The sequence below is a fragment of the Pungitius pungitius genome, chromosome 11 (assembly GCF_949316345.1).
Source record: "Pungitius pungitius chromosome 11, fPunPun2.1, whole genome shotgun sequence".
Taxonomy (NCBI): domain Eukaryota; kingdom Metazoa; phylum Chordata; class Actinopteri; order Perciformes; family Gasterosteidae; genus Pungitius; species Pungitius pungitius.
The window spans coordinates 8,610,541-8,633,848 of record NC_084910.1 but is presented as its reverse complement, the minus strand read 5'-3'; the positions used below and the strand labels follow the sequence as shown (position 1 = coordinate 8,633,848).

Here is a 23,308-nt window from a genome sequence, read left to right as displayed (position 1 = left end):
AGAACGTTTCAAAGTAAACTACATTTTAAAACCCTGAATGCTTTATTAAAAATATTCTTACTTAACATTTCTCCGACGGACAATACACAACAGTACAATCACGTTTTGAATTAATTTAAATGGTTTCTGACAGAAACCAACCTCATACTTTGACTTCTTGCAACAAAAGACGAGAAGCCTGGAATAATCTGAATAAACAAGCAAAAAGTTGAACACCATATCTGGGGTTGAATCCAGTGTCTAACATCCATTATTGTGTACCACCACATATTACTGTTTGTGAGTGAGTGTGTGTAGACAAACAGGGTACCCACAGTCCTCAACTTCCTGCTTCTCCAGGCCTGGGAAAGATTTGGAAAAATGTTCTGAAGCGGTTTGGAAACTAAAACATAGTTGGTGAACTCCGAAGTGGTGCTGCTTTTTGTCACAGTACCACAGTATCCTTAACAAATCATCACCATTAACATACTGTTTGTATGCAGGGGACAGACAAAAGACCAATGAGCAAAGACCAAGTTGTGAAGACACCACACCAAATTATCCATATGACAGATCCTTTGAACTGAGTATTCAGATCAAATTCCTTCGGTTGCTAGAAGCAGCAAAGCTGAAGGGAAAACACTATGTTAAAAACAACTCTCATTAAAGAGTCATGGTGCTCCTCAAGTTGATGGCCTTATAGTTCAAATCTCTTATAAAGGTTTAGGCAGTGAAAAAGGAAAGAAGCTGAAACTTTAAGAGAGCAACTTCGACTCAAGATGGGATCAAAATAACAACATACAACCTTCACAAGGCTACTTCGGAGCCTAGCACAAGTCAGTGAACTCCCGAGTCGATACTAAATAGCAGGAGGTGGGTTGAACTGGATGGTGCTGAGGGTTGTGGAGCCCAGGGTGATACCATTGCCCATCTCCAGAACGCTGCCGTCCCCTGACCCAAGCTGTTCCTGCTTCCTCCAGTCACAAAATGTGTGATTGTCCTCATGATCATCAGCTGTCCATGCTGCAACATTCTGACAGCAGAGGAGACAAATAGGTCAGAGCACATATTTGATTCACCACCCTTTTATAAAGGGGATAAAACAGCCCAAGTATGATTGCACCAAAAACACTGTGACATTATTTCAGTGAACGTAAAGCCTACAATGTTGTGCATGTAATATCTGTCCATTTAGCCAAAATAAATTGAAAAACAATGCATCCGTGATGATAGCTAATTAGGATTGCATAATCAGTCCTATTCAAACCAGATTGGGTCCTATATTCTCTATCTGGTCTTATGTCAGTTATGGTCCTGTTTTACCCAGACTTTTTGTTCCACACATATCTTTTAAACCTTTTTAGCTTTGAAGTCTCACATTTTTATATGTCCAACAGCAGCAGCCCCTAACACCCGGACGGTAGCAGTGCGTGGGTCATTTGGTAACTTATTAATCCTGTTTACCGTGACACGTTATCCCCTAACTAAGCCTACAGGGTAACATGAGAACAAGCGTCAGTGCAGAGGGGACATGTTTTAAACGTTAGCAGGAATTCTGGAAGCACTCAACTCTCGAAATGCGCTAAAATTGGCTGGACAGTTCTATAGGGTCAGATCAGTCTACCCACTAGTGGGTCGCGGACCCGTTTGTAGTGGGTCGCGGGCTCATGCTTTTGCATGGGGAAAAAAAAGTTCATCCTGTGCTTTTATTTTGAAGGGACAGCGGAGCGAGTTTTCGCCTCGCTCGTCCATGTTTTCAGTCAGCGCGGCAATTAGAACGCGAAGTAACCCCCCCCCCCGTCGGCGCCGGTAGCGCAACACCGCAACAAATTTGACTGACAAATGCATGCAGAACGATTGATCAGCTTGTTCTCATGTCTTATGTGCATTTAATAACAACAGTAGTAGTTCTTAAAAACTTTTCTTCCATCAACTCTGTTGTCTGAGATTTAAAATGAAAATGTCTCCATTTCTCTATCCCTTGCTTCATATGTGCTTGAAGAGCAGTTCTAGGTCCGCTCCCCAATGCTCTCATTGGTTGAAAAGCGTGATGATGCGCCTCCCAAGCCAACAGTCACAGAGCACACCCTCATTGAGACCCATGGTGTCTGAATGTGTATTCAGAGAAAGCAGGAGTTACGTTTTACAAATAATAGTGAAATAGTAAAATAAATAAAAAATCATGAATTAATCCATTATTGCCGTGTCCAGCACTACTCAAAACACAATGTAGGAAGAAAATCTGTATTTTAGTCTTACTTCCGCCATCAGTTGAGGAGCCTGATGAATCAGCAATAGCTGACAGATAATCCAGGCTCTTCCTGTCTGGGGAAGCACACTAGTTTTTAATGTTCATACCATTGAGCCTCTTTGTATCCTGGACATCCAGGAAGGGGGCGGGTCCCCAGATACGAACGGTTCCGTCATCAGAGGCGCTTGCCAGCAGTCCTGGCAGGACGGGGTTCCAACTCACACAGTTGACTGTGCGGGTATGACCCGCCAGCTCCGCGATGGGCAGCTCACTGCGCCGGTGCCAGATGTAAACTTTGTGGTCTGACAGGTAAAGCACACTTCATCAGCTGCTGACACTTTTTGAGTGGAGACTTAATTGGCAACATCACAACAATATGTTTACATTACATGTGTTCCCCTTAGGGTGGAATTATCCCCAGGCTGACTGGAGGTGTTTGCATAAAGGGATTTTACATTTTTTGAGAATTCCTCTGCAAACTAGGGTCCAGCAAATACTGGGAGGTGTGGATACCTCTCAGCATGCATCTGCTCAGATGTTTATTTATGTCTTACAATAGGAAAATAACCAAGGCATAACCCCTGAAATCATCATAGTGGAGATCTCCACAACAAAGAACAACTGAGCCGAGCTCTACTAAGCATAATATTGTCTTGCCTTCACTGCCACTAGCGATGAAGTCTTCATTGTGCCCTCCGAGGCAGGAGTGGATAGTGTAGAAGCCCTGCGTCACCCCTTGGTACTTTCTCAGCAGTACCCGGTCGTGCAGGTCCCATAAGTGCACTCCCTACAAAAAACACAGACTTCAAGATTGAACTGAAATCTTACTGGACAACAAGCTGAAGTTCAAATAAAAAGGAAGTAAATTGTGATGTGAGTGTTAGGAAATAAGCAGTTGCTCACCTGAGTTGCAACATTGAGAAGAGCTAACCTTCCATTTTTGGATACAGTGAAAGACATGATTGGGTGGTCCTCCTGCACTCTGTAATGATACATTACACACAGGTCCTCTTAAGTTGATTACCCCAACTGTGTTGATTACATCGTCTCTTCTTTGACATCAGGAAGGAGATGAATTGGAGAGCAGATGTTGGACTATTGCAGTGATTCCCTCTGACGGTATAGGAACATTGAAGCCCCCTCTTCCATTATAATCTCATCTCATCTCCAACCGCTTATCCGGGGTCTCGTCGCGGGGGCAACAGTTCCAGCAGGGGCCACAGATCTGACCAGGGGAACCCAAGACGTTCTCAGGCCAGTGTGGAGATATAATCTCTCCACCTAGTCCTGGATCTTCCCCGGGGCCTCTTCCCAGCTTGCCGTGCCTAGAACACCTACCTAGGGTTAGGGTTGTCCAAACCACCTCAACTGGCTCCTTTCAATGCAAAGGAGCAGCAGGTACAAGCTGTCTAAGATAGACGGCTGCCACCCTCCTAAGAGAACCCATTTTGGTCGCTTGCACCCTAGACTTAGTTCTTGCGGTAATGATCTATCTTTCATTGAAAGGGCTGCCCCAGCTTTCTTTCAAACACAGCGGTGCGTTAAAGCGAGTGAAATACGGCCCCTGCTGCTCAGATTCACTGTCTAAACTCATACTCCATCTTCCCCTTACTCATGAACAAGACCCCAAGGTACCCCAACCCCCTGACACTTGGGGCAAGGACACATTCCCTACCCAGAGTAGTCAATCCATATAATAAAAAAATAATAAATATAACATTTTAATTTCTATGGAAGTAGAAATAGTTTAATTTTAGCTTCCATCAGAATGTGTGTGTGAAAGTAAACTAAACTCTATGGTTTTGAGTACTCTCTTCAACCAGTTGTTTGACTTTCTCACAAACAGATGCGAGCACCCCCTCCATTCAAGTATTGACCAGCAGGGCTGTATGCTCAGATCCCTCCAGGCCACGCTGACTGCTACCCCAAATATAAAAGGACTTTTTCTTGCACCTATATTAAGTGCCTGCTTTTTCAAGTGCATTCAAAGGCCATGGAAACCAAAGTCATGTCTGATTTTTCGGCGTTGATAGATCTATCACAAGCCAAATAGGTTGGCATCACTGCGCTCCAGAGAACTCCATCTCGGTCTGGTTTTATAGGCTGCATTAAATTCCTAAATGCAGGTTTGGTTTTGACTACTTATGTACACCTACAATGAGCAGGAAAAGAGCATGGTGAGGTTACTCCACCCAGTGATGGGGGTCACTTACATATTTCGGTCAGTCAGGTCCTCAAAGTTGTATCCACGGATGCGTTGGTGTGTGTCAGATGCAAGAACAGTTCGGCCGTCACTCAGACACCACAGGCACTGCACCCGAACTCCTTCCCATGAGTCCAGTAGGTTTCCATCCATGTCCTGAGAGTCAGGAGGAAACATAATACTTTCAGGAACTCTTCCAGCATCAGACTGCTACATGCCATCTACAATTTTTCCATATTTGTTTGGCTTAAAAATGTTCTTTTTTTTATTGGAAAGCAATCAGTTTCCAGTCCTGGAAATATGAAACTTAACTGTTAATGAGTATGGAAATTCAGTCCAAGTACTCAAGTAATCCACATGGTTCACATGACTGCTTCTAGTTACTCTTAGTTGCTTTGTAGGTTTGGAACCTCTGTAGTCAGCAGTCATTCATCAAATTACTTTACATACCAAAATCTGCTACAGTGTTTGATATATTTTACAATGTAATTTCCAATACATACCCAAGGTTCCTTGTGAACAAACAAGCTGCATTTGCACATTGAAAACACCCTTGAGAGGCTGGTCGCTGTACTTAAACCTCTACAAATGTTTTTTTTCCAAATCAAATTGTATAAAAAGTTAAAGATGTTAGAGATGTAAAAGACACTCACACACTGGTAGAACTGGCCTCTCTGTCCGCCAGTGACAAAGCGTTTCCCATCTGGATTCCAGGCCACGCTGGTCAGGCTATCCTCATGAGACTGACTCATCTTTGTTCGTAACTCCCCGGTCTACACAACAGAACCAAGGTAAGAGACACCACACTCAACACTCAATGCTTTTGAGTTTGTTTTCATGTGACTCTCTGTTTGAAAGTACTGATCTCCCATCAGATTTGAATTGGTTTGGGAAAGACTAAACAGGTTGGAGGATACAAGCGGCCGAAATTAGTTTCCTCCGTCGGGTGTCCTGGCTCAGGCTTAGAGATAGGGTAAGGAGCCTGGACATCAGGAGGGAACTTGGAGTTGAGGCGCTACTCCTTGATGTCGAAAGGACTCAGTTCAGGTGGTTTGGACATCTAATTAAGATGGAGGCAGAAGGAAAAGACTAAATGCAGGTCTCTGTGCCTTTTAACATGGAAGTGACTGAATAACTCTCAGTGCGTTGTAATGCTGAAAGCTAAAGTGAATTAAAAAGAAAATCTGCCTAAAGTCTCCTTGAGTATGATGCTACATGCTTGGCACGCATGTATCTGGTCAGTTTCTGCCATTCTTTGCAGAACCTCTCGGGTTCCATCAGGTTGGATGGGGAGCGTCGGGGCACAGACATTTTCAGATCTATCCAGAGATGTTCAATTGAGTCTGGGGCTCTGGCTGGGCCACTCAAGGACATTCACTGAGTTGTTCCAAAGCCACTCCTTTGTTGTTTTGGCTGTGTGCTTCGGGTCATTGTCTCGTCCATGCTTCACTATAGGGATGGTATGGGCCAGGTGATGAGCAGTGCCTGGTTTCTTCCAGACATGACGCTTGGCATTCAGGCCAGAGTTCCACCTGTTTCATCAGACCAGAGAATTTTGTTTTGTTTGGTCTCAGAGTCCTTCAAGTGACTTTCTCCAACAATTGTTACTATTTCCGACTAGTCAGCATCTTGAGCAACACACGCAACCCCAAATATCTCCTGTAGCTGTGTGTGAATGTTGTTCCTGATGGACAGGTGGCAATGGATATGTCTCAATTTGGTGAGACATACCCATGTCTCGCCCTCCAGGCGCTTATTTGGAGGACACATCTCATCTATCCTTGGCGGCCCAGGATATCCCATCATGCAGTGCGGGCTGCCAAGGATTTTCAATTATTCAAGACGGAGGCAGGTGAGCCGACAGCGGGGAAAGAGTTAACTTTTAAATGTAAGTAAAAAGACGAGTGAGACGGAGAAATCGAGAGAAAGGGACGGGTGAGAAAAATGTGGAAGAAATGGACCTCTAACTGGACCACTTCATATTTTAGTTGAAGACCCCTGTTGTAGAACGTGTACCAACAGGATCGTGTTGTCGCTGTAATGTTGGGAGTCAGGAAGGCTGTCAAACCGAGGTTCCTAGCAGTCAGAAGTCGGCGTCAACACAGAGTTGTTAAAGTTAACAGTCAGGTCCTGGGTAGGAGAACCTAGCTAGGTAGGTCCTATCATCAGGGTGGCAGTGGATGATGATGTGTAGTGTAAAACAGACTAGAGTGGGAGAAGAACTTAAAAAAGTGATAGATGTTGTACCTGTACATTCCACAACCACAGCTCAGAGCAGTCATCAGGTCCGCAGGCTATAAGGAAGGCATCGTCAGGGCTCCATGCCAAGTAGGAAACACCATAAGCATGGCCCTCCAGAGTCTTCATGAACTTAAGCTGATGGGTTTCCTGCCGACCAACAGGAAAACCTGTCAACTCCAGCTAGTTTATCCTGCTGTGAAGAGACACTGACGATAAGTAAATGAAACATTACCGCATCCACGTGCCACACAATGACTGTGGTGTCTTTGGACCCGGTTGCCAGTTTGGTGCCATTGTTGGAAAACTTACAAAACCAGACTTCGTTGCAGTGTTCCGCAAGAATCTGCTGAGTGTAGCAGGGGAACTGCTTTCTGAAGATTAGGACCACAGAAAGGCTTCATAATGCTACTCAAACACAACAGCATTCAGGGTTAGATGCATCGGTTTGACAAATATCTTACATGACGGCATTGTGTAGTTTGATGATTACATATTTATTAACAATAATGCCAACATTAAGAAAACTCTGTTTTGAACTGATTCCAGAATAAAGGAGATTGTAAGGTGATTTCTGAATATTGTTTGAAACCAAAAATGGCCAATAAATAATCGTGATTAATCGCATTGTATTGCACAAAATTCAAAGTAGTGTATTGCAGTTTTATTTGTGCAATCACACAAATTAGGTTCTTTTTAGCAGTATTCCTTTAACACGGTAGCAGTGAAAATAAACATTAATGCAATCAAAGAGATTTAAAATCGCTTTTATGTTTTGATTCATGTGAGCGCTGCAGCAGTCTCCGGTCTGTTCAAATGCTCTAATTGGTTGAAAACCATGTGGATTCAGAGTCAGTGAGCAACGGACTTTCGAAATATTAATAATAAAAAAACGTGTTAATTAATTTGTTAACGCTATAACACGTTAACTTTCCCAGCCCTAGTAATAATGCATAACGTAGTTGTGTCTAACAGCAGCCTATGACAATGTAACATTAAAGCCAATTCTTTGAATCAGCGTGGAAACTTACCGGCTGCAGGCGTGGTCCAGCAGCGGAGACACAGAGTCCAGTCCACTGTCCAGCTTGGTGTTGTGGTAGAGGCAGCGCTCCCTCTGCAGCTCAACCGCCTGTTTTAGCAGAGTCTGGAGGCGGCGAGGAGGCAGCATCACTGACGGAGGTAGGTATGCTGCAACCACAAACAGATTTTTAACATATAGTGAACAGTTACAGTGAAAAATCAGGCGAGTGACGCCACTCAGAGACAATTGATTTATTGTTATACTTCTATGTAGTATATTTCTTTTCTCCTCCACTTGCTTCCTGGAGCTGTAACACATCTGTTTACATTACAGTGATGTTTACCTGTATCTCCAATTCTATTCCTTTTATTTAGCATCGCCCAAAATTACAAATTGGCCTGAGCGGACTTTACAGTCTGTACACATGCAGCAATCCCTGTCCCAAAACCCTTAGATTGGCACAGGAAAAACTTCCAAAAAAATGAAAAACCCTTTGATAGGTAGAAAAGGAAGAAGAATCCTTAGGGAAAACGGCTTGTGGGATAGAAAGACTACAACGGATGTCATGTGTACATCATCCATCTATCTTCAAACCGCTTATCCTGTACTCAGGGTCTGGAGGGGGGCTGGAGTCTATCCATGCCAACTTTGGGCGAGAGACAAGGTACACCCTAGATCGGTCACCAGCCAATCGCAGGGCTAACACAGAGACAAACAACCATTCACAATCACATCCACACACCTACAGGCAAGTTCCCAATCAACTTGATCACCAGAGCATGTCTTTGGACTGTGGGAGGAAGCCGGAGTACCAGAGAGAACCCACACAGACACAGGGATAACATGCAGACTCCACACAGAAAGGCCACTGGGTGCAGTTGAACCCAGAACCTTCTTGCTGTGAGGCGACCACCACACCACCGTGCCGCCCCATGTGTAGCATGAACAACGTAAAAGATGTACAGTACGTTCAATTCCTATGACAGAAATTATTGAAATATTGCGAGTAGTAAGCTCTGTAGAACAGAACCATCGCTGGGACAACCACTAACTATAGAAACCTTCAAAATTCAAATACGGTTCAGAGTGAGTGAACAAAAGGTCTGTGACCTCTTTCACTGGGACATCTGGGTTTCCTGGGTTTCCTGTGTTTAACAGATCAGTTTCGTTAATTCAATCAATTGAGGATCAGCACCGTATCCCAGGAACTCATTTTGTAAAGCGTATTTGTTTAGGTGTAAACAAAATGTTCTCTCCCATCTACTGCAATCACGAATGACAATGCTATCCCTCTCTTTGGTGTAGAGGTGACCAAGAGCTGATCAAGAAAACAAGGTGTTCTCTTCCATCTCCTTCAATCATGAATAATAATGCTCACTCTCTTGTTGTGATGTGGAAGTGACCAGTGGGAGCTGATTCAGCGGCACAGATTGTGACACCTGACACTATATAAATCGCCAAAGGAGGACTCCTTGGAGTAGGCTTGAATTTTGACTTGTATGTGTTTCAACAGTGTTGAGGAAAGCATAGGGAAAGCACAAAGACTTCAGGAAAAAAAGCAAAGTAGGTAATTGTTATGTCCTTACTCTATGACGGGTGCTTGTCTGACCCACATAAGCACAGACAACGACGTTGCATTAAGGGTTTATTCAGACATCACGTTATGTCACAGGGGTAGCAAGAACGAGAGAGTTCCCGCCCGAATATATTACCCAGAATAACCCGGTGCTTCATTATTACGGAAACAGAGTATGCCCAAAATACACAACAGTAATGTTAGTAATTAAATCCGTAATTAAAGCTCTTCTTAAAAAAACAACTCAATCTAACTATAGATCTGTTATCTTCTCTTCCTCTCTAAGATCCTTGAGAAATCAGTTGTGTGATTTTCTACATAACAATCCGGCGCGTACGCTTGCTCCACCATCAACTCCTGGCACATCCACCGCCGACAACCTAGTTGTCACAACCCTCACCATCACCATCACCCAAGGCTCCATGCGACAGGCAGCCGTTTTCCGGAATCATCCGTCAACATCGTCACCAATAGAAGGCGCCCAACATTCTCTGGCTTCTGCATTCCCCGCTCCTGTAATGGGTAGGTCATACATCCCACAGGCAGCAAACATCACGCCCCGACTGAGGTCGAAAATTTTACAGGGGAGAGACATCAATCTCGTTAGTGTTGCCATCCCCTGAGTGTGAGACTAGCGTAGCCTCCGGTGGTAACATCGCTGCAGTATTTAAATCGTTAGATCCACGGATGCTCAGAGATCTATCGATTGGACAGTTTATGGTGGCGTTTGGCGTATTTCGAGACGTATTATGCGCTGTCTTCCCAGACAGAAGACAGGAGCTAGACGCATACATGGTCGGCGATCTACACCTGAAATACGGGAGGAACATCTTCTACCAGTACCATAAGGCTTTTTCGAGCAAAGCCGCCCTGTACATAACACAATATAACTCCCGCGTGAACTGGTCCTTGCTGGATACGGAATTATTGCTCATGGTCGCAGGGGGCACACAAACCGTATCGTGCAGTTCCTGCGGGAACCCGGGCTACCTGGATCAGTTGTGTCCCGCGGCGGTGTTTCCGCCTACATTCTCTGGCCGCGAGGTGCCTAAACTGAACAATTGACCTGTTTGTAGGAGCTTTAACGAAAGTGTGTGTACGTATGTAAACTGCCGTTTTCTTCACATATGCAGCTTCTGCAAGGATGCGCATCCCCGGGCAGTCTGCCCCCGGCAAACGTCAAGATTTTCTCCACGGGGAGGGAAACGCTGTGGTTCAAAGACATTTTGATGCAGCATCCGTCCACACCAATAAATCTGCATCTGTTGAACTGTCTCTGCGACATTCGGATTCAGTGTTCGTAGATCATCTGCTCACAGGGTTATCACAAGGGTTCCGTGTCGGAGTCATTGCTATGCCTTCTGTAACGTTTGTGGCAAAAAATCTGCAGTCAGCGGTTAACGATCCCGATACAGTTCGTCGGCTGATCGAGAAAGAGGTTAGGAATAAGTATGTGATCGGGCCTTTCAAAGCCTCTCCATTCATGGTATTTCGCACTAGTCCCATAGGGGTAGCCACGGGCAAATACTCCGGTAAGAAGGTTAATCTTTGATCTGTCAGCTCCCCGTTCCTGCTCAATTCCGAGTGTTTATAGCCTCATCCCTTCTGAGCTGTTCTCTCTCCACTATGCCTCGGTGGACAATGCCATTAAGCTGATAAAATTAGCGGGTCTAGGCGCGTGGCTCTCCAAAGCGGACATCACAGACGCATTTAAAATAGTTCCGATCCATCCTTCCCAGTGGCATCTATTCGGAATCCCCTGGGAGTCAAAGTTCTATTTTGGGGTATGGTTAACTTTCAGTTAGGTTCAGGGGAAAAAATATAGGATAAAGGTCGCGGTTAGCTCCCACCTGACGCACCCCGTAATTTTGGGAACGGATTGGGCGGGATTTAACACTCTAATGGGGCAGGCTGCGGGGGTGCGTTCACGACCGACAGGGCTATGCGGTACGTGTGCGGTGCTCAGCGGTGACGCGAGGTCGTCCGACGCTGCCGAGGGGGAGGGGGAACCGGCGGAGCCTCCCGTGGAGACTCCAGCGGTTCCCGAGTTCCGCTCCATGGAAGATTTTCCACTTGAGCAGTCTCGTGACGATACTCTACGCTCAGCCTACGACCAAGTGATAAAAATTCAACTGTCAACTGGTGCGCCCTGACGCAGCACAGTCGTATTCGCACTTTTCGTTGATTAGGGACAGACTGTATAGAGTGAGTCGTGACACTCGGACGGGGGAGGAAAACACCCAGTTGCTGGTGCCGAAAAGCCGCCGGGAAATGATTTTCCAGGCGGCTCACTATAATCCGATGGCGGGTCACATGGGATACGGGAAGACACTAGACCGGATAATGACCCGATTTTATTGGCCAGGCATCCGGGGAGACGCGCGCCGCTGGTGTGGGTCCTGCCCGGAGTGTCAGTTAGTCACTTCACCAGCCATTCCGAGGGCCCCGTTGCGGCCTCTACCGTTGGTGGAGGTTCCGTTCGAGCGAATCAGCATGGATTTAATCGGGCCATTTTACCGGAGCTCACGTGGATATCGCTTTGTGTTGGTCCTCATGGATTACGCAACACGATATCCGATATCTCTGCAAAGAGCATCGCGCAGGCTCTGTTTCAGGTCATCTCCCGGGTTGGAATCCCGAAAGAGATTCTAACAGACCAGGGCACTTCGTTCATGTCGCGTACACGGAGAGAACTTTACGGGTTACTGGGCATTAAGTCTGTCCGCACAAGCGTGTACCACCCCCAGACCGACGGGTTAGTAGAGCGGATGAATAGGACGCTGAAGTCCATGATCCGTAAATTTATTAGCGACGATGAACGTAATTGGGACAAATGGCTTGATCCTCTGTTGTTTGCAGTCCGGGAGGTCCCCCAGGCCTCCACGGGATTTTCTCCCTTTGAGCTTCTGTTTGGCAGGTCACCAAGAGGGGTGCTGGACCTTATTAAAGAAAGCTGGGAGGAAGGTCCGACCCCCGGAAAAAACAAGATCCAGTACGTCCTGGACCTGCGAGCAAAGCTCCACACACTGGGTAGGATGTCACGGGAGAATCTGCTCCAGGCCCAGGAACGACAACAGCGGCTGTACAACAGAGGAGCCAGGCTGCGAGAATTCACACCGGGAGAAAAGGTACTTGTATTACTTCCCTCTTCCAACTCAAAACTCCTGGCTAAGTGGCAAGTGCCCTTCGAGGTCACACGCCGGGTGGGGGATGTCGATTATGAGGTGGTCCGGTCTGACAGGGGCGGTGCTACACAAATATACCACCTCAACCTCCTGAAAGCCTGGAGGGAGGTGGAGTCTGTTTCTCTGATTTCCACAGTATCGGAAAGAGAGGACCTGGGGCCGGAGGTGCCAAAAGTGTTTAATCCCACCCCGCTCCTGTGTGAGGGTCGTCTCTCTGAGGACCAGAGAGCAGACATTGCCCAGTTGCAGAAGCGGTTTGCTGATGTGTTCTCCCCCCGGCCAGGCCGGACCGACCTGATGCACCAAATCGAGACTCCCCCGGGGGTGACGGTAAGGTCACGACCCTACAGACTACCCGAACACAAAAGAAAAGTGGTTCGGGATGAATTAGCGGCTATGTTGGAGATGGGGGTAATAGAAGAGTCCAACAGCGCCTGGTGCAGCCCCATCGTTCTGGTGGCCAAGAAGGATGGGACTGTGCGGTTCTGCGTGGACTACCGCAAGGTAAACGACGTGTCACGATTCGATGCCTACCCAATGCCCCGGGTCGACGAACTCCTGGACCGGCTGGGCACTGCACGTTTTTTTACGACACTGGATTTAACTAAGGGCTACTGGCAGATTCCCCTGTCGTCAGAGTCCAAAGAGAAAACAGCGTTCTCCACTCCGTATGGTTTGTACCAATTTACCATGCTTCCCTTCGGCTTGTTCGGTGCCCCGGCCACGTTCCAGCGCCTCATGGACAGGGTGCTGCGCCCGCACGCTGCGTATGCGGCCGCATACCTGGATGACGGGATTATCCACAGCACCACCTGGGCGGAGCATGTGCGGCGGGTGGACGCGGTGCTGGGGTCGCTGAGGCGGGCCGGGCTCACTGCCAACCCGGGGAAGTGTGCAGTTGGACGGAGGGAGGTACGGTATCTGGGGTACCACTTGGGGGGTGGGCAAGTGAGTCCTCAGGTAGACAAGACAGCGGCAATTGCAGCCTGCCCGCGCCCCAAGACAAAAAAAGAGGTGAGGCGGTTTTTGGGGCTGGCGGGTTACTATAGGCGGTTCATCACCGGCTTTGCGGACCTCACCAGCCCCTTGACCGACCTGACCCGCAAAGGTGCATCAGATCCGGTCCAGTGGTCGGAGCAGTGCCAGCGGGCGTTTGAGAAGGTAAAACAGACTCTCTGTGGGGAGTCGCTCCTCCACACACCTAACTTTTCTCTCCCTTTTGTCCTGCAGACCGACGCATCGGACAGGGGGCTGGGGGCCGTTTTGTCTCAGGAGGTGGAGGGGGTCGACCGCCCCGTGGTCTACATCAGCCGGAAACTATCGGAGAGGGAGGCCAGGTACAGCACGGTGGAGAAGGAGTGCCTGGCCATCCGGTGGGCGGTGGACTCCCTGCGCTACTACCTCCTCGGACGCCCATTCACCCTCTGTTCGGACCACGCCCCGCTCCAATGGCTCCACCGCATGAAGGATACTAACGCCTGGATCACTCGGTGGTATCTGGCTCTACAGCCTTTTAACTTCAAGGTGGTCCATAGGCCGGGGACGCAGATGGTCGTGGCGGACTTCCTCTCTCGCCCTCTGGAGGGAGGGGGGGGGGAGTAAGCTAGGCCGGACGGCTCCCCGGCCTAAGTCGAGCGGTGGGGGTATGTGGTGGCGGGCGTGGTTTCGGCTCGGCTGCAGAGGGAGAGAAAGGGGGGAGTGGCTCGGGGAACAGTGCCAGGTGCAAACACTTGACAACCAGCTGGGTTGAATTAACGTGTGTCCTCTCGCCCCTATAATAACAGTGAGGCGGGCGAGCGAGGAGGTGCCACCCCGAACGAGCGAGCGGGATACCGGCGCATTGTGGCAGAGCAAAAAATAAAGTATTTGAAACCCCCCACCCTGAGGTCCTGTGCCTTGTCTGTAACCCCCACGCACCCACACCGTACAATTCGTTTATACCGATATATCGCCCGGCCCTACAGAGCACCCTAGGCCAAAGATCAATAATCAATTTTAAAATCGTATTGTCTGATCTGAGACCACATGTTCTGGACACTCGGGTAAAGAGAGGGGCAGAGCTGTCAACTGATCACCATCTGGTGGTGAGCTCAGTCTGAGGATGGAATCAGGACAGACCCGGTAAACCCAAGCGTGCGGGTTAACTTGGAACGTCTGGTAACTATGGAGAAGGACTTTCGGGTCGGCACCAAAGTGCTTCTGGAAGACCATCCGGCACCTCAGAAGGGAAACGGGGAACCATCAAAGCTGTGTACAGTAAGGATGGGACCCTGTTGACTGAAACTGAGGAGGTTATCGGGCGGTGCAAGGAAGACTTGGTGAGTACCGCTCTTCAAAAAGGGGGACCAGAGAGTGTGTGCAAAATACAGGGGTATCACACTACTCAGCCTCCATGGTAAAGTCTACTACAAGGTGCTGGAAAAGAGGGTTCGCGCATTAGTCGAATCAATGATTGAAGAGGAACCATGCAGTTTTCGTCCTGGTCGTGGAATGACAGACCAGCTCTTTACTCTTTCAAGAATCTTGGAGGAGCCTACGAGTATGCTCATCCAGTCTACATGTGTTTTGTGGACCTGGAGAAAATGTATGCCCGGGTCTCCCGAGAGAAAATGTGGGAGGTGTTGCAGGAGTACAGGGTGAGGAGGTCTTTGGGCCATGCAATCCCTGTACACACAAAGCGAGTGCTTTGTTTGGGTGCTTGGCAGTAAGTCGAAGGTGTTTCTGTCACGGTTTGGGTTCATGTCCTGTTTTACTTTGTAGTTTCATGCCTCTTGTGTCCCTGGGTTAACTTCACTTCCTGCCATGTCCATGATTGTTTACACCTGAGTCCAATCACCTGCACCTCCCCTGTGTATTTAAGCCATGTGAGTCTCTTGTCCCTTGTCATGTCATTGTGATTTGTACAGGTCTGTAGTCTTGGGCCCTTTCTCAATACCTGAGACGGCGAGAACGGACTTGCGTTCCCGCGAGAATAGACTCGGGAGTCCTGACTCGCAGGTCCGGGAGAACGGTCATTTCCGCAATTGGAACAGCAGCTGACTTGATGACGTCACAGCTGGTCTTGCTAATACGTTTTAATTTAGTTTTTGACTTAAATATTTTACTATTAACAAGCTTTTGTCTCATTTTCATTTAAAATTAGAAATGGTATATATACTGTAATATTGAGCACCATATATATATATAATCAATAATTAGCGTTTATCATTTTAGGAGGAGGAGGTTGGATACAGTAACAAAAAATAAACTATTATACTAAAATATTTGAATGCACACACACATACCGTTTGTCTTGTTACTCAAACATCAAGAGGCTGATAATCAGTATAGTGGTCCTCGTACAGCAAGCTGCTGACCACACATCAAAGATCTTGCAGAGAACTATACAATAATTCATATGTGGAATTTTTTATTCATTATTATTATAATTCAGAGCTTCAGAGTTTCTTTGAAGCTGAAGTTCTGCTGCCGATTTAGAGTCTCGATGACAGTCTACTCATGTCCTTTAATTAAAACATTGTTAGTTTTAATGCACAATGATGGACAATAAACAAGCTGCACTCTGCGGATACAGACAAGACGTTAAAGTTACATTTAAACATGAAGTTATGAATCTAAACTCTGTCCTCAAACAGACACAGACCGGTGAACAACATCAGTCTCTGACACCACATTAAAACTTATGAAGACTCGTTATAGTACAGTTAAATCTCATGTATAACCGCTACGGAGAAGTGAAAACCGGCGGAGCATTTCACAGAAGACTCGCCGAAAACAGGCTGTTCTGTGCGGGCTGAGATGAGCTGACCGCCCGGTGCTGGAGGGCCTGACGGTCCGTTAACTACACCTCACATCTCCATCCACGGAGCAGACTGTTACGAAGGCTGAATGTTGACAAACATTTGCTTTAACAACAAAAGTTTCTTTAGCAACTATTCAGTCATAAAATTACATTACGTTACTTAAATAAAGCAGTATTTAAAAACTTCGACATAAAGTTGTGTTTATTTTCCTCTGTCGTTGTTGCCTGTTGCTGAGGTGAAATGCATTCTGGGATATTTGTCTCTCACAAGAACAGACGAGCCTGCTCCGATGCATGCCTGGTAAAATGGGCGGGGCGAGTCACATCCGGGTATTATGACCGTTCTCGGCCAGATGCGGACTTTAGAATTGGAACAGTACTCGGGCTGCGACTGATGACGTTTCACGAGTCCACGAGAACAAAAGTCCACACAAGAACGCATATTGAGAAAGGGCCTCGGTGTCATTGGAGTCTGTACCAGTCGTTATTCGTCATGTCATTAGCATAATCTTGCGTCTTGTTAGTCTCTGGTCCCGGTCTCCCCGTCTATGTTTTTCCCTCCCCTCGGCTTTTGGATTTTGACCTTTTGAACTTTCGACTATTTAAGTCTGTTTTGTGCCACGGGTTGAGCCGGTCCCCGGCGATCCAGCCCCAGCTCCAAGACTCACTCAAGACTTAATGTTCTTATTTGCGGCGGTTGAGAGGAAAAACTTGTGGGGGGCAGCTGCTTGATTTCAGAGTAGACATGACACACGCTATCAATTTTACTATTGCTGCTACTGCTCTACATGGAAATGACAGTACAAAGTGTTTACTATGTAAAGGAGAATAAGTTGGACTGCACTCACTCTGCAGCTTGTCCAGCAGCTTTGTTCTTGATGACGTGCCTTTACCTTCCCACTCTGCTTTGGCTCGCAGATCCTCTGCATGACTGCACATCAGGTACCTTTACAATATGCGATAACATTGTTTCAGCTGTGATGCTCAAACCTGCTTATGGAAATTTGAAACTCATATGATCAAGGTTGCTCCTTTAAAATAACTGACTGCATAAGAAACAAGCAGGTAATGTCTTTGACTTTTCAATAGTAGATATACTGCAAGACTACATATACGGCCTATGACAATAATAACGCCCTCCATGTCTCTTACAAGTTTAGTATATTTGGCCAGCATGAAAATAGGCACAATTGAAGATTGTTTTTATGATCTTCACTGCATTTAAGTGGGACAACTTGTCAAAGCTACACGTAATACTAAACATAAAGACTGACTGGCTTTGGGTCCTGTATGTCAGTTTGGTCCTGAGTTTCATCATCAATTGGTTGATCCATACTGGTTAACGAGGATCCATTGGAGGGAAAGTTTGGTGCCAGCAGCCGCGGTAATTTCAGCTCCAATAGCGTATATTAAAGCTGCTGTAGTTAAAAAGCTCGTAGTTGGATCTCGGGATCGAGCTGACGGTCCGCCGCGAGGCGCTACCGTCTGTCCCAGTCGCTGCCTCTCGGTGCAAGATGGAAGGAAGCATTTGCCAAGAATGTTTTCATTAATCAAGAACAAAAGTTGGAGGTTCAGAGATATTGTTAATATCCACATTAACGTTTGAACAACGTTACCATGGGAGTGAAGAGTTATCAGAACGCTTAATAAAGTTTGATTTAGCACAGCCCGATCTAGTGGATGCATAACGCAACCCCAGTCAAACGTTTTACTGCAGTATCTTCTATTCTATGCGCCTTATAATCCGGTGCGTCCTATATAGGAAAATAGTTCTAAAATAGGCGATTCATTGACGGTGCGCCTTATAGTCGCGAAAATAGTGGATAGCTTCATCGTAGCTGCTGGTTGCAGGAAGAGCACAGAAGAGGGCTGAGAAAAATACGTTGATGGAAAGGGATTTAAACTGTAGTCAGCATTGTAGTGGTATGTAGTGGCGTTGTCGTTTTGGATTCTCCACAATTCCATTCCAAGTCCAAATTCTTTACAGCTTCAGTATTTGCAGTGCCTTACACCCCCCTTAGACAGTTTTCCATTTTGTACGGTTACAAACTGAAATTCTAATATACTTTAATAGATTTTCCCCCACGTGATCAACACATCATGCTTAGTACTTTGAAGGTGCAACATACCTTTTATTGTGACACAAATAATGTGGAGAACAAAAAAAGTTGACATCTGTTGGATGCAAGTATTCACCACCCTGAGTCAAGACTTGGTAGTTTTGCATTAGAGATGGACATGTTTGTCCATTCTTCTTGGTAAAAAAGCTGAACCTCAGTCAGATGAACTGACCGTCTGTGAACAGCAATTTTTAAATCTTGCCATATATTCTCAAATGGATTGAGGTATGGGCTTTGGCTGGGACATTTATACGCTTATATAAAAACCATTTGATTGTAGGGCTGGCTGTATGTTTAGGGTCGCTGTCCTACTGGAAGATGAACCTCTGCTGCAGTCTCAAGTCTTTGGCAGATTGCATTATATTATGTTCAAACATTGCATTGTCTTTGACTCCATTCATCTTTACCTTTATCCTGACTAGTTCCCCTGGACCTGCTGAAGAAAATCATCCCCACAGCATGATGCAACCACCAACATGTTTCACTGTTAGGATGGTGTGATCAGGGTGATGGGCAGTGTTGTGTTTCCACCAACCACAGTGTTTTGCATTGAGGCCAAAAAGTTTAATTTTGGTCCCATCTGTCCAGAGCACCTTCTTCCTAATTTCAACACAGGCTTTTTTCTTGCCACTCTTCTTCAAAGGGAAGATATGTACGCAGCTAATATTTGACGTAGTGACAGATCCTCCCCCCCTCAGCTGTGGATCTTTGCAGCTTCTTCAGAGTTACAGTTCTTGGCTGCTTCTCTGATTCAATTTCTCCAGCTGGTCAGTTTGCGTGGACAGCCTTTTCTTGGTAGGTTTGTGGCTCGGCCATATTCTTTGGATTTTATGGTATTCCATGAAATGTTCAAAGCTTGGTAAAGGTTTTTATAATCTAACCCAGCTTCATACATAGCTACAACTTCATCCCTTTACTGTTGGTACACTCCTTGGTCTTCATGATGCTTTGTTCAGTAATGCTCTCTAACAAATTTATACTAAAAATAAATTGCAGACAGGTGGACCCTATTTAGTTATTATGTGACTTATGATGACAATTGGTCGCATCTTGGTTAGGGGTTTTACAGTAAAGGGGGTGAATACATTTGCCCTCAACACTTTTCAGATCTTTATTTGTAAATCATTTTGAAATGTAAACTTTCCCCCGACATCTAGATGATGGACTATTTTGTGTTGATCAATAAAATAAAATGGCAATTAAATAAATTTGAATATTTGGTTATACCATGGCAAAATGTAGAAGGGTCCAGGGGAGGTGGATACTTGTTCAAGGCAAGTCTAATTAGAGCTGCCACGTTAAACATAAAGACAGTGAGCAGCATTTCATGTTGCAATCTGTGTAAATAAAACTCTGCTAGATACAAATCTTCCCTGTCTGCTGGTGAACTGACCCGCTCAGAATGTGGATACGCTCTGTGTTGTACTTGAGAGGGGTTAGTTCTGCTCTGAGGACCTGCAGGGCCTCCAGGACCTTTCCATCCTCCAGATACTCCAGATACTTCTGCTGCAGCAACAGGAACTTCATCCGCTGTACAGGACATGGCGAGACAATAATTAGAATTAGTCACACACTGTGTGTTCTTCAACATTTACTATAATGACATCTAGGCCTGGGGTCCGTTTCAAGAAGCGGGTTTAGTGGAAACTCGTGGAAATTTCCTCATTCATTCATACTCTGAATCAGGTGTGTCATCCGCTCTGCAGAGAGGGTGATTGGCTGAAATCTGTAGTCTCTCCAGGACTTATTTGCTTCCAGGACTTTGAAGCGGGCCAAAAAGATTGTAGCAGACACCTCTCACCCTGGACATGAACGGTTTGTGCCTCTTCCATCCGGTAGGAGGCTGAGGTCCATCAGGACAAAGACCTCTTGCCACACTAACAGTTTATTTCCTTCGGCAGTCGGGCTCATCAACAGAGCCCGGGCCCCCCCTGACTGACTCTCACTCCATGTACATTCACTTTGTCACTTTCACTCGTCACTTTCTGTTAGCTGGTGCACTTTCTTTATTTTAATTTTATTTATTTTATCTTTATTTATTAACTTACTAAGCCATAGCATATATTTTATTATATTTGTATCTTATTGGTGCACTACGTTGTCTGTTGTCCATTGTCGTCCATTTTCTCAAATGTATGTCTGACATATTATGGCAATAAACAATTCCTGATTCCTGATTAATATTTCCAGCTCAATAGGAATGATGTATGCCAACCGATTGTTTGTGTTCGTTGGTAAATGCCATGGTAAATCGTTGTATCGTGGTTCCATTTATGCTGCCTTCAGTGCACGCGCTGAACTCTGAGTCAAACTACTCAGACTACTAAAGTTGATTGAACCAACTCTAAACAGCTGTTCTGAAACCCAAAACTCAGAGTTTCCTATCTCAGGGTAAATCAACTCAGAGTTTAGGGTTTGACTCAGTTTGTTGAACCTCCTACTTGAAACGGAGCCCTGGACCCAAATATGGATGTCGGTGCAATGGATACGTTTTGTTATTTAATTTCTGGGTGTTGACATTTTTTTTTCCTTCTGAACATACATACATGCATACAAAACAAACACACAGAGTTCCACAAGGTTCTGTGCTTGGATCAATTTGATCTACCTTAAATACGTTAAAATATTATCAGATACACTGAAAACAGAGATTATTGTCATCACAATATTAGGAAGCTTGAATGATTTGGAGTAAAACTCAGCCCAGCTGTTGAAAGACTATTAAACTGTGATTTATATATGAGGGTTCCCGATCAATGCACAACTTGTAGTGAAATCCCTCTTGACACAATACATAAGGCTTGGTACAGTTTGTTTTTTGTTTACATATTCACTGGCTTGTCTCATCCATGAACTCTGAAATATAGTTTGATTGAAATAAAGCTTTTTTTCAGTGGTCCGAGGATTTCCACTTACCACTATAGCGCCCGGAGAATGCATCAAGGCCTTCAGCTCGTTCAGGTCACTTTGGGCCTGAACAAAGAGGGACAAAAGGCACGATAAACACAAACCAGATAGGATTCACTAAAGAGAAACCCATTACCTGACAAATCCTGACAAGCACAAAAACATCCATTGTTAAACCTTTAGACTATTAGGTATAGCTGTGCATTTCAGAAAATTGTCCCACCTTGTCCCATTCTCCTTCCATGACATGACTGCGGAACTTTGTGGCAGAGGGATGTTCCAGTTTGCAGCCTGACTCCTGCATCAGGAGGTCCACTGTCTGACTGTCCACAATGTACAGGCAGAGGGCAAATCAACACAATCCCAAAACGAGACCTCAGCATTCACGATCGCCCCTTAATGCAATGAACATGTTAATTGTATCATGTCATCAACTAATGAATACGAGGGGGTGGGGTGTCGGACGATTGAGCCGTTCATTCATGCATGCCATCATATTGTAGAAGTCCTCAGAGCTCACTGAGAGTCCAGCTGGCTCACTTACTTGAGACCCAGGTGGTGGAGATGCTGTCCTATGAGGCGGATGACGTCCTCCTCGGACTGGGCCGGGAGCTTCTTCCTCCTCCCGCCAGCCTCCGCCGGGCTGTTGTTGACCGCAGGCTGAGCGGAGCCTCGGTTCTTTTTGTTGTTGGATCGGAGTCCGTTCGAGTGCGCTGCTCCGGTTGACGACGGCTCGCTGTTTCGGCTGCACTGGCTGTGTTCCACCCCGTTACCCTGCATGTTCCCACGGTGCCTGCTCGTGACGCGGTGTGTATATTCAGCAAGAGACAGGACCGCTGATGCACCGTCACCACGGGTGAAAGGCCCGCTGACCCAGATGCAGCCCCGAACTGCCCGGTTCCTCTTGTGGCCAAGGCTACGTGTTCGGTAACCAGATGTTCGCTTGCACGACGAACGACCGGATAACGGGGTTATTCCGTGGCGTTAGAGGCCCGCTGTTGTTGTTGCTCTCAGACAGCTTCAGCCCTCTCAAAGACACACGCAGTGACGTCAGCGGAAATTCCGTCACGTCGCTTTGCGCGTGCTGCGTGTTGGCCGCGTGGTCGTTGGGGTGCTGTCCCGTGGTGTGATTCCGCATCTAATATTGTGTTTTTGAGGGTTCTGTTCATTGAAAACACTCACACGTAACTGCTTCTTCGTTTTCATCAGTCATTAGCTCTTTTAGTTTCTCCCCTTGATAAAAAGTGTAATTACTTTGGAAGTATCTTGTCTGTTTTATCTCAGGATAAAGGGACATGTGAGTGTTCTGATGGTTAGTAAATATCAGTTTATACGTTACTGGTGAAGAAATATATGAATATGGCCCAAAACAAAAAAACTTTAAATTTTGAGAATCGCTGTGAATGGGTGAATGATGTCATGTAGTGTTAAAGCGCTTTGAGTTGTTGGAAGCCTAGAAAAGTGCTGTACAAATACAACCATTTTCTCTAAAGGGAGCTTTAGTGTCAGGGTCTCGGGCTGTCGCAGGTTGCAGGGAGGACTCAAACGCAGAGCTTTCCAGACCAAGTGCTCTTTATTCCAAAGACAAGACGTGCTCCAACGACGAGTGACAGTATACAATGACGCGACAAAGGACAACTGGCACACAGGGCTTAAATACACAAGGGAGGTGCAGGTGATTGGACACAGGTGGAATCAATCAGGCAATCACAGGCCAAGGCAGGAAGTGAAGTTAACCCAGGACCACAAGGAACATGAAACTTTAAACTAAAACAGGAAGAGAGACCAAACCGTGACATTTAGTGCACACCTCACGACAGAGAAACGGCAGAAGTCCGGCTCTGATTTACCAAATCGAATGGTTCACACACCTTTCTGATTGTCATATTGGATCCAAATAACACCACGAGTGACAGCTCCCACTCAGGAGCCGAAATGGGTAGAGAGTAAAATGACATTTGAGAGTGACGATTGGCTTGGAAACCCCCCCCTTAAACACCTAAACCTGCGGGAATGCGCTGAAATT

The 23,308-nt window shown here is 46.2% G+C and overlaps 1 protein-coding gene across 1 annotated transcript; it reads right to left on the bottom strand.

Moving 5' to 3' along the window:
* Positions 1-19: 19 nt before the first annotated feature.
* Positions 20-22,355, bottom strand: wdr26a (WD repeat domain 26a). Its single transcript, XM_037452922.2, has 14 exons — positions 21,827-22,355; positions 21,506-21,605; positions 21,292-21,348; positions 19,769-19,905; positions 17,104-17,201; positions 7,703-7,859; positions 6,907-7,045; positions 6,681-6,821; positions 5,087-5,206; positions 4,444-4,589; positions 3,134-3,212; positions 2,888-3,017; positions 2,338-2,532; positions 20-1,012 (listed from the first exon to the last, which is right to left on the bottom strand). The coding sequence occupies exons 1-14, from the start codon at positions 22,060-22,062 to the stop codon at positions 990-992; spliced, it is 1,758 nt and encodes a 585-aa protein (XP_037308819.1). The 5' UTR covers positions 22,063-22,355; the 3' UTR covers positions 20-989.
* Positions 22,356-23,308: the final 953 nt, after the last annotated feature.

Bases quoted from the DNA above. Each gene is read 5' to 3' on its own strand.
- wdr26a (XM_037452922.2), bottom strand. From the start codon at position 22,062: ATGCAGGGTAACGGGGTGGAACACAGCCAGTGCAGCCGAAACAGCGAG. The intron at 7,860-17,103 runs GTGAGTGCAGTC...TTGTGGTTGCAG, and splicing joins GCTGCTGGACAAGCTGCAGA to CATACCTACCTCCGTCAGTG. The intron at 6,822-6,906 runs GTAATGTTTCAT...GTTGGTCGGCAG, and splicing joins TTGTGTGGCACGTGGATGCG to GAAACCCATCAGCTTAAGTT.